The 14,778-nt window shown below is 50.5% G+C and overlaps 1 protein-coding gene across 1 annotated transcript in view; it reads left to right on the top strand.

Moving 5' to 3' along the window:
* The first annotated feature begins 3,556 nt into the window (after nucleotides 1-3,556).
* The window catches only part of BCL2 (BCL2 apoptosis regulator), a 97,785-nt gene continuing 86,563 nt past the window's right edge, over nucleotides 3,557-14,778 (top strand). Inside the window, exon 1 of the mRNA XM_064443472.1 lies at nucleotides 3,557-5,943. Within this exon, the coding sequence (XP_064299542.1) occupies nucleotides 5,356-5,943 (588 nt within the window). The 5' untranslated portion in view covers nucleotides 3,557-5,355. The remainder of the gene's footprint in view (nucleotides 5,944-14,778) is intronic.

Below are 14,778 nucleotides of genomic sequence, written 5' to 3'. Positions count from 1 at the left end.
TTTGCAGGATCCTGCCTGCTTGGTCAGTTGCCCAAGCCCGGATAAGAAAGCCACCTCATGAAAATAATCTGTCCTCTACACTGCCAGACCTGACTGATGCCTGTTGTCAATTCTCTTACCTCTGTAGTTGTCACAGGAGCTTTTTTCACGTGAGCTTCTGTTTGTATTCCTAATTGAGTTCCCGTTCTTTATACAGCTGCTACTTCTTATTAGGCTGATTAATGTCAGTGGGCCGGCTCACATAAAGGTAAATGTGTGTGCAGAAGGATTTGCAGGATCAGACCTTGAGTAGTCAGCTTGTTATTCTGCTACCTAAAAGCGCCATAAAGATTTCTTAGCTGACTTTACATGCTCATTCCAGGTTCCTTGACAAATCCTGAGCCTTTCTTGCAGGTTTGTTCTATCTACCCCCAAAAGCATACTGCTTTTGTTTTGGATGTCTTTTTAACTGTTGTTTTATCCCGCTGGGCTCCAACAAACAGGCAAGGTAAAGAGCAGTACTGTGATGCAAACTTGTGACACTTTAATAGATGCTCATCACCCACTCAGGTAGCATTATAATTGGGTTTAAGATGCCACTCCCTTCAATTGCAGCCATAAATGCAGGTCAGATGCAATGCATTGGACACATTAAGTTAAGAACAGGAAAGACTGTTTGAATGCACATAATTTTGTTTTGTTTTGTTAGAGTGCCAATTTGTCATTCTTCAAGGTACAGTTTTTGTTTCCCATGACTCATCGCTAATACCCTTGCTTAAAGCAAACGGTTCCTAGGATTTTCCCGTGTGTTTTTCTTCTCTTTTTTTGGTACAGTCTGAGCTGTGTTTGGTATTAGCAAGCCTTCCCACAAACCATGACCACTAATTTGCTATTAAACTTAAGACGGCTGGGATCTATCATTCCTATAGTGAAGTGCTGAATGTAGAGCCGGTGGGGGAAAAACATAATTAGTAAGTCCATTCCAAACAGAGCATCTCATAAAGTTTTGCTCTACCCGTTTCTATCAGAAATCAGTTACAAATTCTGAAACTACTTCATTTTACTGGTGACATGCCCTCGTTACACTCTGTTCGTTTAGTTGGTCTTACTTGAATTTCTGCATACCAAATACCGTTAAATACCCTAAGCAAATTCATATTTTTCATCAAGTGATATTTTCAATTTCTCCTTACAAAAGCCCATCGGCTTTTTATGCATCTTTGTTTCCTGCATTACTCCCACACTGATTTATCCTCTTTAAAACTGATCCTGCTATGACATTGCTGTGCAGCTTACCCACACAGTTTTTTCTGTGTTACTTAACATCTGTGTCTGGTGTATTTCCAGTTGCAGGACCAACTATATTAGATTTGGTCACCAGCACAGTGACAGACTGAATCAGCAGCCCGGCTGGTTACAGCTTTTCTGATTTTCTGTATCACTTGTTCCATTTAAGCTACATGGGAAAGTCGGATTACTTTCTGTATTCAGAGGAGACCTTGTTTTTTTTCCTTTCTCTTTTGGTGCAAGAATATAAAGGCGGTGATTTTATGTGGTTGACAGATCTCTTGTCTACGTTTCTGCCGTCAGAAGTGATCCCTCAGCTGATCGCAAACGCCTTCATTTCTGACAGACAGACAGAGATGAGGTCTGTTTGCACTCCGGCATTTCGCCACGCCGTGAACTTCACGCGTGCACCGGTGGGGCACAGCCCTTACCCCGTGTCTACGGAAAGCATCGCCCATCTTCTTTTGACCTCTTTTCACCTGCTGTCCTGCAACCTCTGTCCCTCTTTAAGCCCCGCGAACACAACCAACCCCGTCCCAAACATCAGCAGATCAGCAGGCGGGAGTGAATGCGGGGTGGGGGCGGGGGGGGGCACAGCATTACTCTCCTAATTCCCCGGGCGCGTATGAGGCGGGTGAGCCCCAGCCTGCCGGGAGGGGACGGGGGGTCCCGGCTGCCCAGGGCCGAGCCGCCGCGCCCGGGGCGAGCAGCGGCCGCTGGGTGGCAACAGCCGCCCGCCGGGGAGGCGCTGCCGGCGGGGAACGGCGCTGCCGGCCCCCGCTCCGCACCGCACCGCTCCGTACCGCACCCCACCGCCTGCCGCCCGCGGAGCCTCGGCCAGCGGGAGCATCCCTCCTGTCGGGCTCTGCGCTCCCCGGCGGAGAAAAGAGCTGGCAGGGAGGTGGGAAAATGTCACTAGGGACGGTGCCGAGCGCCTTAACGCCCCCCCCTCCCCCAAAATAAAAGGTGCCCAAACAATTAAACATCCTGAACGCCCCTTCAGGTGGCTGGAAAGGTGCTGGTTTGTCCACGTTAGAGACAGATCCCGTGGTGAGGCCTTGAAACGAATCCCTCCATCACCCATGGCACAAGCCAGCACCATGAGCGTATGGGGAGTCCTTCCCCTTGGGATGCCCGGGCCTCCTCTTCTTCTGGATGGCGCGAAAGCCGATCGCCCTCCCCACTCCGGTGGGCCTTCCTCAAGCCGGGGAGCTGTCAGCCTGTGAGCCACGCGTGATGGGCCGGTGTGTGAAGGAAGCGTGACCCTGAAGATGGAGGCTCGGAGGGCAGCGTGTGTGCATTCCCTCTGCCCCTTGTCAAAAGGAGCTCACGTTCACAGATTAATTCATGCCTTCTCCTCCTTTTAGGTTCAGAGTAGTTTATAGCTGAGATTATCATCCCAGTCACCCTGAGACCGACAAAAATTGAGAGAATTTATCAAACGTCTCTCTAACACCCACCCACCCATATTAAGCAGAGAAGGGCGCTGAGCATCTCCTGTTCCTGTCTCACTTGGCTTTACCCTGGGGTGGCTCCCCATTTCAGGCGGGGCTGCCCCGGCATCACTCACCCCTGCCCTGATGCGGCTTGGCGGGGTAGCGAGGGGGGAAGAGGGGACTGAGCCATCACCGCTTCCCAGCGCTGTGGGTGGGTTTAACCTACTTTGAAGGTTTACTCTGCTTCTTTGGTCAAGATCCAGATTAATCTAATCTCCAAACACTCCGGTTCCCCCCTCTTCAATCTAAAAGAAATTCCATGCCGGACGGAGGGACAAGTCAAACCCCGTTTCTGAAAAAAAGTCCCCAAATCCCATCTCCCCGCCTGTCCCACGGGCAGGCCTGAAAACCGAGCGGGCGGCGTGCCTCGAGCAGGTGTGCGGGGCCCCGCACCGCCGGGGGGCCACCCGCAGAGGCGGCCGCGGGGCCCGGCCTGTCCCCGGCCCCGCGGGGGCTCCGCGGCCGCGCAGGGGCTGCCGTCAGGGCAGACCGCCCCGACCCAAGCGCCTGTCTGCCTACACCGGGCCACTTTTCATTTTAAAAGGGCGATTCGGGATTTATTTATTTTTAAAAAATTAAATCCGCGCAGCTGCAGCGGCCTCACCCCTCCCGCACGGTGCGGGGCGGCAGAGGCGCGGAGCGGGGCGCGCACCCCCGCGGAGGGCCGGTCGAGCCCCCAGCCGCCCGCCGCGCTGCCTGCCCGCTTCCTCCGGGCGGGCGGGGGCGGCGGGGGCGGCCGCCAGCACCACCCGCGGCCCGGGTGCCGCCCCTCCGCTCCGCCCCGCCGCCGCCGCCGCCGCCGCCGCCGCCGCCGCCGCCCCGCCGGCGGCCCCAGGCCCGCGCCGCGATGGAGGGCGGGCCCGGGCTGCGCGGGGCTGCTCGCCTCCCCCCGCCGCCTTTTTTGGGTTGGTTTTTTTTTGCCTTTTTTTTTTTTTTTTTTTTTTAAGCACCCCCCTTCCCCATTTCCCCCTTTTCTTGAATGAAGCGTGAGGCGGAGCTCTAGGAAACCACCGCGCCCGGCTGCGCCGCGCGGGGCCGGGGCCGGAGCCTCCCCCTCGGGCTCCGCTCCTCCCCGCCTCTCCCCGCCCCCGCCGCGCCGCTCCGCTCCCCGCCGCTCCCCGCTGCCGCTCCCCGCCGCCGCCGCCGCCGCCGCCGCCGCCGGGAGAGCTCCCCGCCCGCGCCCGCCGCCGCCGCCGCCGCTCGGAGCCGCCGCCCGGAGCCGCCGCCGCCGCCGGCGGCAGCAGCAGCAGCAGCGCGGAGCGCCCGGAGGATCCGCCCGGAGCCGGCGGGGTGCGCGGGGCTGGGCGGGCGGGCGGGCGGGCGGGCGGGGAGCGGCGCCGCGGTCCCCATCGGCACCAGTCACACCGCACACACGCCCCGTCCGCGCCCCTCCGCGGCAGCGCCGCGGGCTCTTCCTCCTCCGATACAAAGCTGCTCGGGAAATGGCATTTCTCCCCGGAGCTACAGTCAAAAGCGATTTTCCTTCTTTATTTTTATTTTCATTTTTCATTCTTGTTTTTACGCTCTTCCTGGTGAAAACGAATTAATTACCTAAATACATTATTTTTTTTTAATTATTCTTTTTGGTGTGTGCGTGCGTGTGTGTGGAAGCACCGGGCTCCTGCGATCGGTGTCTGAATGAAACTACGTAAATGCATATGTCTGTACGTTGCACTGGAGGGAAAAACAGAGCACTTCTGCGAGAGCTTGGATTCAAATGCGGTTCATCTGGTCTCCAGGATTTTCCGTCTCTTTGGGGTTGTTCGCCTTCCCGGGCTGCGAGGCGGGATTTCTGAGCTTTGACACATCTTTGGAGATGTCAGTTAAACAGGAGTCTGGGAAAAAACAATCGAAATCGTAGAGATTTTTTTTTTTTTTTTGGTCCCCTTCCCATCCCCTTGGTGACTTGAAGCATCGACGCGGCCAGAACTTAACGTTTCTGAAGACTTGTGATGTTTGGGTTTTGTTGTTGCTATTTTTTTTTTTAGAGGAAACTTGACAGAGGAACATATTTATAGTCCAAGTAAGTACTTTACAGAGGAAATTTAGTTTGTGTAACTTAACAAAAAAAAAAAAAAAAAAAAGGCAGTGTTGAGGTTTCTAGCTTAAAGTGCGTTGGATTAACGTTCATCCAAGGCTGTTTAGCAAATCGTATTGAATTGCAGTTTTTACGGTGTGTGTTCGTCTGCTCCTTCGTGTCCGTGGTAGTTCAGCACCTAGGGGAAAATGCACCTGATTTTGAATCGGTATAATATTTTTTAAGATGTATTCCAACACCGAGGAGGAAATGGTCCTAAAGTAAATTTATAATAAGTAATAAATGTGCACCTGGAAGTAAAGTATTTACAGCATTTTAATCCCTATTTATACTGTGCATCTCAAACCGAGGAGGAAACACTGAGAAGACAAAAGTACCTCCGAGACCCTGAGAACTCCCCCACACCACCATGAATGAAACCGTGCCCGATACAGTAACTGGATTATAATTTTTGGTGTTATTAATTTTATTATTATTGGCTGCTTTACTTTTTTGGGTTCATCCTGCTCCTCTTCTTCCTCTCTCCCTTCCTCTTGCTGCTTCCTCTTGGGAATTATGGCTCATCCGGGGAGAAGAGGCTACGATAACCGGGAGATAGTGCTGAAGTACATCCACTATAAACTCTCGCAGAGGGGATACGACTGGGCTGCCGGCGAGGACAGGGCACCCCTGCCTCCGGGTCTCTCTCCTCCTGCTGCTGCTGCTGCTGCGGTTGCTGCTGCTGGGACTTCCTCTGATCACACTGGGCTGGTGTCTCCGCACCCCGAGCCCCCCGGCTCGGCTGCTGCTAGCCACGTGCCCCCGGCCGAGGGGCTGCGCCCCGCACCCCAGGTCGTCCACCTCGCCCTGCGCCGGGCGGGGGACGAGTTCTCCCGCCGCTACCAGAGGGACTTCGCCCAAATGTCTGGCCAGCTGCACCTGACGCCCTTCACGGCCAGGGGCCGCTTCGTGGCGGTGGTGGAAGAGCTCTTCCGAGACGGGGTTAACTGGGGCAGGATTGTGGCCTTCTTCGAGTTCGGCGGCGTGATGTGTGTGGAGAGCGTCAACCGGGAGATGTCTCCCCTCGTGGACAGCATCGCCGCCTGGATGACCGAGTACCTGAACCGGCACCTGCACAACTGGATCCAGGACAACGGAGGCTGGGTACGTCCCCCGATCGCTCGTTCCCTCTCCCGCTTCTGGCCCGCAGCGGGTGGGGCTCCGGGGTGGGCCCGGGGGGTTGCACCCACGTGGCGGGGAGCAAAAGGTTTGCCTGGGGGGTGTCTGCACTGGCGCATGCCGAAGCAGCGTAGGCCTTTCGCCAGCTGTCGAGTTCCACCTCGTTGCATGGTTAGGGTGGAGCAGTTTGGGAAAGGGGGAGCAGCGACAGCTCGGGAGCAAAAAGGATGAGCGAGACGCCCTCTTGATCAGTGGTCTCCGCTCTCCTACCTCCGTCCACCCTCGCCCGCTGGCAGCACCAGCCCCGGTCACGGCAGGGTCCCGCGGCGGGGTGGGAAGGGGCAGCAGAGACGCCCGTTCCAGCTGCCGGGGCAGGCACGTCGTGGCAGGTCGCAGGCTCAGGGGTGACAGGGACCGCGTGTGCGTGCGCGCAGGCATCCCTGCCCGTTAGGGGTGACGTGCCAGGGAGGCGGACGACGAACACGGGATCCCCATGCTACAGGAGAGCAGGTGGCTGTCGGTGCTGGCGACTACAGCTGTGGTGGCAACGGGGTTTTATGGTACAGGATACGTCTAGTGTGAAAAATCTGTCTTTGTCTCGAGATAAAACAAAGGTGCCAGGAGCCGTGTCTGTGGGATTGTTCTGGAAAATGAGTGTTTGTTGTGATCCAATGAGGGACCGTGTGTCTGAGGTAGAGATCACCTCTGGCCAGGGCTGCCTTCAGCATCACCCAGAAAGGGAAGATTTCAATTTGTGGAAAATGGACAGCTTTTACACTGGTAGTAAATCAAAAGCTTTTCCTTTTTCTCCCTCCCTCTTTCCAAAATAAATAACCGCATTGAAATTGGGAGGGTATCTCTTTCCTTTTTCCCTGTATTAATTGATACACTGTAACAAAACGTGGTCCCAGACACTCTCCTGCAAACCAAACCTGTTGTATGTGTAAAGCTTATGACATTAACGTGTTGGGGGAAGAAACGCTAAGAGTGATACCGAAGCAGAAACTTGAAGCACAGGCTGAGAGCTGGTGTAAGTCACCTAGAAATGGAGGTCTGCTAGGTAGGAGACCCGCAATTTCAGGTCCTGTCCCCTGTGAAATGCAATCAGAGCTGACTCTAGTTACACAGCACACCTTTAAGAGGCGTGTGTAAAGGAATGTGAAGTACAGTGTATGTTTCCCAGTTAACATGGTTTGCAAGCCCGGTGCTTGTGAAGCATTACCACATTAAATTCTCAGCATTGGGTCTCTTGCTAAGTCAGCGTTAGGCTCGGTAACGTGTCATCCACGGTGACCATCTCTGTTAAAAAATGAAGATGCTGCCTTCCTGATGCTGAACCCACCTGACCAAAGGGCATACGTGTCCGGGGATCCAGAGGACCTCTATATGCTGCCCCACCGAAGGGAGTGATGCTCTGGGGCCCTTTTCGCAGCATGAATCCACATTGCATGCCTCCCAGAGGGGTGCTGCAGGTCCCTGGCTACAAGTCATGTTGGAGGCAGGATCGTTCTCCTGCTCTCCCTTGCTTCCACCAGGAAGAAAAAAAAATTTCAAGATTCATGGGGCCAGAAGGGGGAGCAAAAAATGTGTGTGCGTGCGTGTGTGCGTGTCTGTATTTATATACATGTGTGTATACAAATATGCATACATATACAGACACACATACATATATACACACAGATAAAATTACTCCAGCGCTCAGTGGTTGGGAACACACTTGGGAGAGGGAGACCTGTCCCCTGATCCACTGTTTCATGGATCACTGCAGAGGGTTCATTGTGTTATCTTTTTTTTTTTTTCCTTTTTCACAAAACAGATAACTGGCGGGGGGGGGGAAACTCTGCAAAAAGTTCAGGCTTTTGGAGCCCTTGGCCGGTTAAAAGACGAGCAGCTAAAGGGTTAGGGATTTTGCGACTGCACTTCTGGGCTGGGATGCCTAACTTGTGCGTAAGTCCCTCCTCAGGCTGGAAGCCCGTTTGCAGAGCTGGGGCCCTCGGTTCGCTCCAGAGCCAGTGAAGTCATTCTGTTGACTCCAGTGAGCTTTGGATCAAATCCGTAAGCATGCTGGAGATATATTGTCCTGCGGGTGTATTGTGTAGAGAGAAGCATAAATAATGATTAAAACTGAGAATGTGAAAAGACAGGTGTTACCAGGTGTGACTGGCCAGATGAGGTGAGTGCTGGAGCTGTTTCTCGACAGTTAGAAATGCAAGAAACTCAGAATATGAACATCGTCTGCCTTTAAAAGGAAAAGATACTTCTTATCGATAGCCGTTTAGTTGTTTATTGAGGTTTCCTATAAACAAAATCTCCAGAATTTGGAGGCATGTGATGCCATTTACTGCCACGTGTTATTTGTAATGTACACATGGAAGAAGATGGGCAAAATATTACCCCAGGGTGGCTTTTGCCGGGCTGTCTGGTAAATGGCTGGTACCTTTGAGCCATGGGGTTTATTAAGCACAGACAAAACCTTCTAGCTGGTTACAAAGAGCAGAAGACTAAAACAAAGTTGCAAACGCAGCCTTTAGGATCCTCTCTTCAGCCAGAAGAAATCAAGGATGGCGTGGGGCAGTGGATTTTTCTGTTTTTCCTTTTTGTAGCTTTCAGGATCTGTCGGTGGAAAAGCATACATTAACATATGCAGTCAGTCTTCAGCTTGGCACTTGCAACATACCCCGCGTACAGACCTTATTAAAGCATCATAAATGGCTCTTCCGAAGTAGCTGATCGCCTTGTAGGTGGTGGTGCTTTGTAGGACCTCAGCACAGCTGCGTGAAGATCTCCCTGTCACGCAGGTTCCTACAAGTGGGAGCGCCGGCTGTTGCAGCCTTCTCCTCCATCACGTTGTGGCTCCCTGGTATGTTGCGGAGCAGTGAGTTTATTAGAGTAGGGAAAAGAGTAGTAGTAGGGAAGAGAGCATCGGAGTTAGTCACAAGCATGTGTTACACAGTGAGTAAGTTGGACAGCATGTGCTTTTAGTCTATTGTATGGGCCTGTGTCTTACACTCAGGCCTGAACTTTGGTCAAAATGACTTTCTTATTTCTCTGTTTCTTTTGAATAGGTTCTATCAGTTGAGAATGTATTTTCAGGACATGAATTCTTTATATTGCAAGGAAAATGAAGAAGGAAAGAAGCATACCAAAGGGCAAGTTGGAAGGGGCTATAGCTGGTGGAGTACAAATTTCGGGCTCTAGACATCGCTGTTAATGGTGTCTAGGGATTGTTAATACCCTTACAATACACAGCATCATGGGTTTGTTGGAAACTTAGAATAAGCAACAGATGGGGACTGCCTGCACGGAGGCTGTATTATTAGCTTGTGGTTCTGGTGGCAAATAAATGCAGCTTTCAAAGATTTTCACGTAGGCCAGGATACCGCAATATTGTACTTTGGCCTGATAACATCTTAATTGTGTTACAAAAGAAATAAGAGGAGAACCAGCTCATCTCTGCAATTTCGTGGTACTTGGTATAATGTATGCTTTCTGATTGACAACTTAATGGCTTCATTTCGTTTTTTAGAGCCTGGTGTTTGAGCTGCTGCAGAAGGACTGGCTTGGCAGCGGGCTGTCGCGCTTGGCGACTTTTGACTTTGACGTAGGGAACATTGAAACGATGCAGCCGGTGTGGGGGAAATAACTGTGTTTGTCTTGCACTGATGGCTTCCCTCTTTGGTCACACAACCTAACACGCGTGGGAGCCGTCCTCAGCTCTGGGCGCTTCTAGTCCAACATATGGCTTCCTCCCTGAGCTGTTCAAGAAAAATCAAGAACATTGAGAACTATAGAAGGAGACACAGGCACCATCATATATGTGTAGACAAGTACATTTTTGGTGTAAAGAAGCACAGGTGAGGGAAGGAGCATCATGCTGAAAATTCAGCCAAGAAAGCATGATTTTAAATGACAATATTTACATTTGATCCAGGAATGTGATAGTCATGTGTTTTCATCCGATTCTCTTCTTTTATTGTGGTTCTTTATTCTGTTTGAGGGTTAAGGCCAGGCATGGGGGAGGATTTAAATGTCTGAAGTGGACCTTAGGTGCTGCATAAGTGCTTGCATCGTCTGAATGCCTGCCTAGCCAGAACGGTGGCAGAAGTCCCTGGCTTCTCGCTGTTCCTCGCCCAAACCAGTCAGGAGCTGCTCTTGCCCTGGGAGAGGGGAGCCGCTCGGCACGCTGTGGGGGACACCGTTCCCAAGAACGGTTGTGTCCCGAAGCCCACAGGCATCCTCTGGCCCAGCCACTGTCACTCATGTGCCATCCTCACGCACAGACACAGCAGGGGAGAAGTCCCTGTGTTTCCTGGTGGCTCCTTGGTTAGGGCCTGTCCCAAGATACCGGGAGGTTTGCCTACGACACTTTCTCCAGCCCAGCAGGGGGATTTACACCCACATCTCTAACATCTCAGGAGGCTTTGCCTGCCAAGTGGCTGCTGGTTTTGCTGAGGTGTCCTCCCCTTTGGCAACAGGGCTCCTCCTCCTTCTGTGGGGGTGAGATTTCATTTGGTTGAGGAGGAAGAACCGGAGTGTCTAATTCCTGCTGTGTGATATGTTTTCTCAGGTGGCTGTCTACAGCCAAGTGAATAAATGTGTCTTGGACTAGCAACTAGACCCCAAGTTTCCCTTCTCCTGGGTTGACTGCCCTAATCACTGAGCTTCCTCTTTTTTTTTTCTTGCGTAGTAGATCATTAATTCTCTTTGCTCGGTGGCATGCCTTGGGAGGGAAAGGTGGAGAGTTGCTGTGCCCCGCAAGGGTCCCATAGCCCCCTCAGGAAGGTGAGGGATGGCAGGTGTGTCTGCCTCTGGGACAGTGCTAGAGGTCGTGGATATTGGTGTGAGGCAGGGGCCTTCCTGTGCTCGTGTGTGGGGCACCGACCGACGTCTCATCCCTTTCGGGCTCTGGAGCTGCTCTCCCAGCAGCTCGGCCAGGCACCCTCCTGCACAGCACGTTGCTTCTCTTGCAGGTCCCAAGCAAAAGCCTCTTGCTCATCTGGTACAGGATGGTGCCTTGCTCGGAGCCGGATGCCCTGTGCTGGAGCAGAGGTGCTTTGAGTTTTTTTTGCCAGCGACATGCGGCCTTGTAACGACTCAATCCCCAGTGGGGCTAACCCCAAGTCACTGTTTGACTAGTAAAAGGAAACTATCTGAAATCCACTCAGTTAAATAAATGAATTGGCAGTTTCAAGTGCTACACCTTCTAGGTCCTTTGCCAGTGTTTGTGGCTTTGTGGGTTTATAATCAAATTCTCAAAATATTATCAAAATATTTTTCTTTTTGCTGTTGCTGAAGAGTGAGAAATTCATTCTGCAGAGGATCTGTGCTGAAGCAAGGAGTAGAAGAGCTAGGGCAGAAAGAGAAAATGATTGTGGTTCTCTAGTCCCTTTCATTTATAATAGCTTTCTCCGTAGCTTGCAACAATCTTAGGTTGCGAATTTTCTCAGAAGTCTCTTCTATTTTTTTTTTCTTTTTTTTTTTTTTTTTTATTAAACGTATGTATTGACCGTGACCTTTACAATTTCAGAACCAGGGGTCTCGGTTATGGAGATGATGTCATTTGCCTTGATCTTGCAAAGAACCATAAAGTTCAAACAGCAATCCTATTAAAAAGTTTTACTTTACTTTCAATATTGAGAAAGAAGTTAGTTCTGTGCCTGCATTAACACAGGCCTCTCTCGAGCTGCTGTGTTAGCTCTGCTGGGCAGTAAGTAGCTTAGTTTGTCAAGTGCATAGCTTGAAATTCAGAGTTGGTAATCCACAAAGAAAATCCAGTTGAATTTTTCTGCCAAGGCACAATCATTTCTCCGATGGCAAAGCACAGCTCTAGCAGGAGAATCACAAGACCTATGCAATGATGTGTGAAATTGCATGTGAAGCAGAAGCATTTTCTCAGCAGCCAGATACGAGGGCCTGGGCTTCCTAAGGCAGCATGGGAACTTTGTACTGCATCGCTAGCAAACATTAAGCTCTGGTGCCTGATACAGGCGTCCTTGACGAGAGGGTCATCTTTCAGCGGGTTGGATCTGGGATAGTGGAGGGAGGTGGATTTAGAAACAGGAGCAGCACTTGGGTGTCGCTCTGAAACCTCTGCTGTGGTTTTGGTCTCGTGTGACGGTTTGTGCCTGGCGCGCTGACGAGCCAGCCTCGCGCTCCACCGTCGCCACCGAGGGATGCCAGGCCCAGGACTTGGGGCAGAACTGGCTCAAGTGGCAGCTCTCCGTACGCTGCCCTGCTTGTTAACGTGAGCTGCCAGCAGTCTTGCTGCGTCCTTGCTTTCCCTCGCTCCGCAGCCACCTCACCAGGCTAGCCCGCACTGTTTCAGCACCGCAGTCCTACCCCGGGGCTGCCAGCAGGACAGCGGGCACACGCTCCTGGCCTGGCGTCTGGGCAGCTGCAAACTGGGTCAGCAGCCTTGGCAGTCGAGCAGTTGTAGCTAAAAACCAGCACGGTAGGTCTGATTAAATAACAACTCACCTGTGGCAAAGTGAATTTTTATTTTTTGGCTATTGCGTTTCCATCCCTTTTAGTGATTGGGTTTCAGTGAAGGGCGCAGGTGGGCAGGGGTGAGTGCACAGCCGTGCACCCCGTGGCGTGCCGGCCAGGCATGCTCCCCACTCCCATGGCGCACACGCTTGTATTCAGCAGGTGTCTGGTTCTTTGCCTGTTTTGTCTTTCTGCGTCATGGAGGGCTGGTGGTCCTCGGCTTTCTGCAGGCTTTTCTGACCGCCCCTTTCCATCACCACTGCTGGCACCGGGCACTGGGCATCAGACACAGTCCTGGGTGCTGCCGCCCGGCCATGGGCTGTGGCGTGCACCGGGTCCAGCCCTTCCCACCTCCCTCCCTGGCCTCATTTCCCTTCACGCCCTTGGGAGGGTGGAGCCCAGCCCCGTTTGGTTTGTTGTTTTTTAAAAAATTATTTATTTATGAGCACCTGGTGGCTGCTCCCATACCTGCTGATTTAGTAACAATAGTAACGCTTGTTTCTCGGTGGCAGCAAAATACTGAATATTTCTGAGGGTAGTACCGTCCTGGTTTATTTTCCATTTCATACATAATAATAGGATGGATGGAGGTGTGCTGTGTTCCTCAGCAGGATAACATCCAGGCCTTCTTGGCAAACATGAATGCTGATGACAGATTTGAGGGATTTTTATTTTACTCTTGCCTTCAGTCTCATTAACAATCTGATGCCCTTTTTTTTCCTCTCTTTTTTTTTTTTTTGCTCCTGAAAGACAATGAAACCAGATAACTTTTCCAAATGTATCTAAAAGACTGGAATTTAATTTCTGTTATTTTATCCTAATGTTAGTTTGCTGTCATAATTATTGCATATCAGTACACTTTGCTAAATCCCCCTCTCTGGAAAGTTCCCTGCAGGTTTCTGGATTTTACACTTAATGAGTAAGAAAACAAAGCTGGTTTAGAAAGTGTTGCTATTTACTTCGATAGGAACAGGAAGAGGCGCTTAATTGGACAATTGTAGTTATGTTTACTTTGTATATGCGGCAAGAAAAATAAGATCAAATGAAAAAGCCACAGCTTTTTAATTAGTAGAGAAAAACGGCCTTTTCTGCAACGCATGACTAAACTTTGGGAGCTGTTTTCATGGGAGAGCTGTGAGTGGAAGTACTAAGCTGCATTCAGGAAAGGTTTAGGTATTTATGAGGGTAAGAAAAACATCTATACTTGTGTTTGAAAAAAATTGGAAGGGCAGTCATACACCTTGGGGTAAAAAGGGTAAAAAGCTGCTGAAATGACATCACCAGGTGCTGAGGGTAGATGTTTCTCTGGGGAATGCTATTTTGAAATTATCTATTACGTTGCTTTTCCCCCAGACCACCTGGTGCTGGTCAGTGACTGGAGATACTGGGATGGATGCACTGCTGGTCTCATCCATCTGGGGAAAAACTTATTACTTCTACATGTGTTTTGTAAAGGTAATTGTAAATGCGCTTGTTGTGTTGCTAAGAGCACCCACATCACTGAATTTGCTCCTGCGCTGACTGAAGATCTGTTATGAATAGCCACATTTAGAGTTAGTTAAAAGAAATAGTCAGCATCCTTCAGTGCATATGTAATTTTATTGCTATTTTATTTTATTGAAGGAGAAAAGGATGATTCCGTTTTGTTGCTTGAAAAGGCAACTCAGTGGGTTTCAGGGTACTTCAGTGAGTGATTTATGTACACGGCCAGGTACAATCAAAAAGAAAAGGCCCCATTTTTCCCACAGAGTGATTGCAAGAGGCTGTTGTGCAGTTGTTTGAGAAAGCAAGCAACTGAGAGTCAAAACTTAACTTCCTCTTCTTGGCTCTAGTACTGAGTACACAATAAGATATGGGGCAAATCATTAGTATCTCTCTTTTCCAGTTAACCCAGCTATGAAATTGGTATTCTTGCTAGCTATTCAGCACACCAGGTCTGGGAAATGTATTGTTGCCCACCATGCTGTCATGAGTTGGTTTGATGTTTCTTAAATTAAAAAAAAAGTCATACAAGGTACAATATTGAACAAAATGTCCGTTGTGGTAATTTGGGGCTTAGAATACAATTCAAATCTGTAGCATTACATTTTGTCGTTGCTGGAGCTCGCTAGCCTGAGAAAGAGCAAAGTGAGTCAGACTGTGAAACTACCTGGTGTTGAGATTTGGGTGGAGAGGGGAGATAGAAGAAAGAAAGAAAAAAAAAAGTTAAATGAAAATTAGGCTTAAACTTTTTCAGCTCCACTGTTCGGATGTGTTTAGCAGTGCTTGTGATGGAAACAGATTAAACAGATCAGTTTCAGGTGTTGATTTCTAGGGTTTGGTTTTTTTTTTAGG

The sequence above is a fragment of the Phalacrocorax carbo genome, chromosome 2 (genome assembly GCF_963921805.1).
Source record: "Phalacrocorax carbo chromosome 2, bPhaCar2.1, whole genome shotgun sequence".
Classification (NCBI taxonomy): Eukaryota; Metazoa; Chordata; class Aves; order Suliformes; family Phalacrocoracidae; genus Phalacrocorax; species Phalacrocorax carbo.
This window is presented reverse-complemented; position numbering and strand designations above follow the sequence as displayed.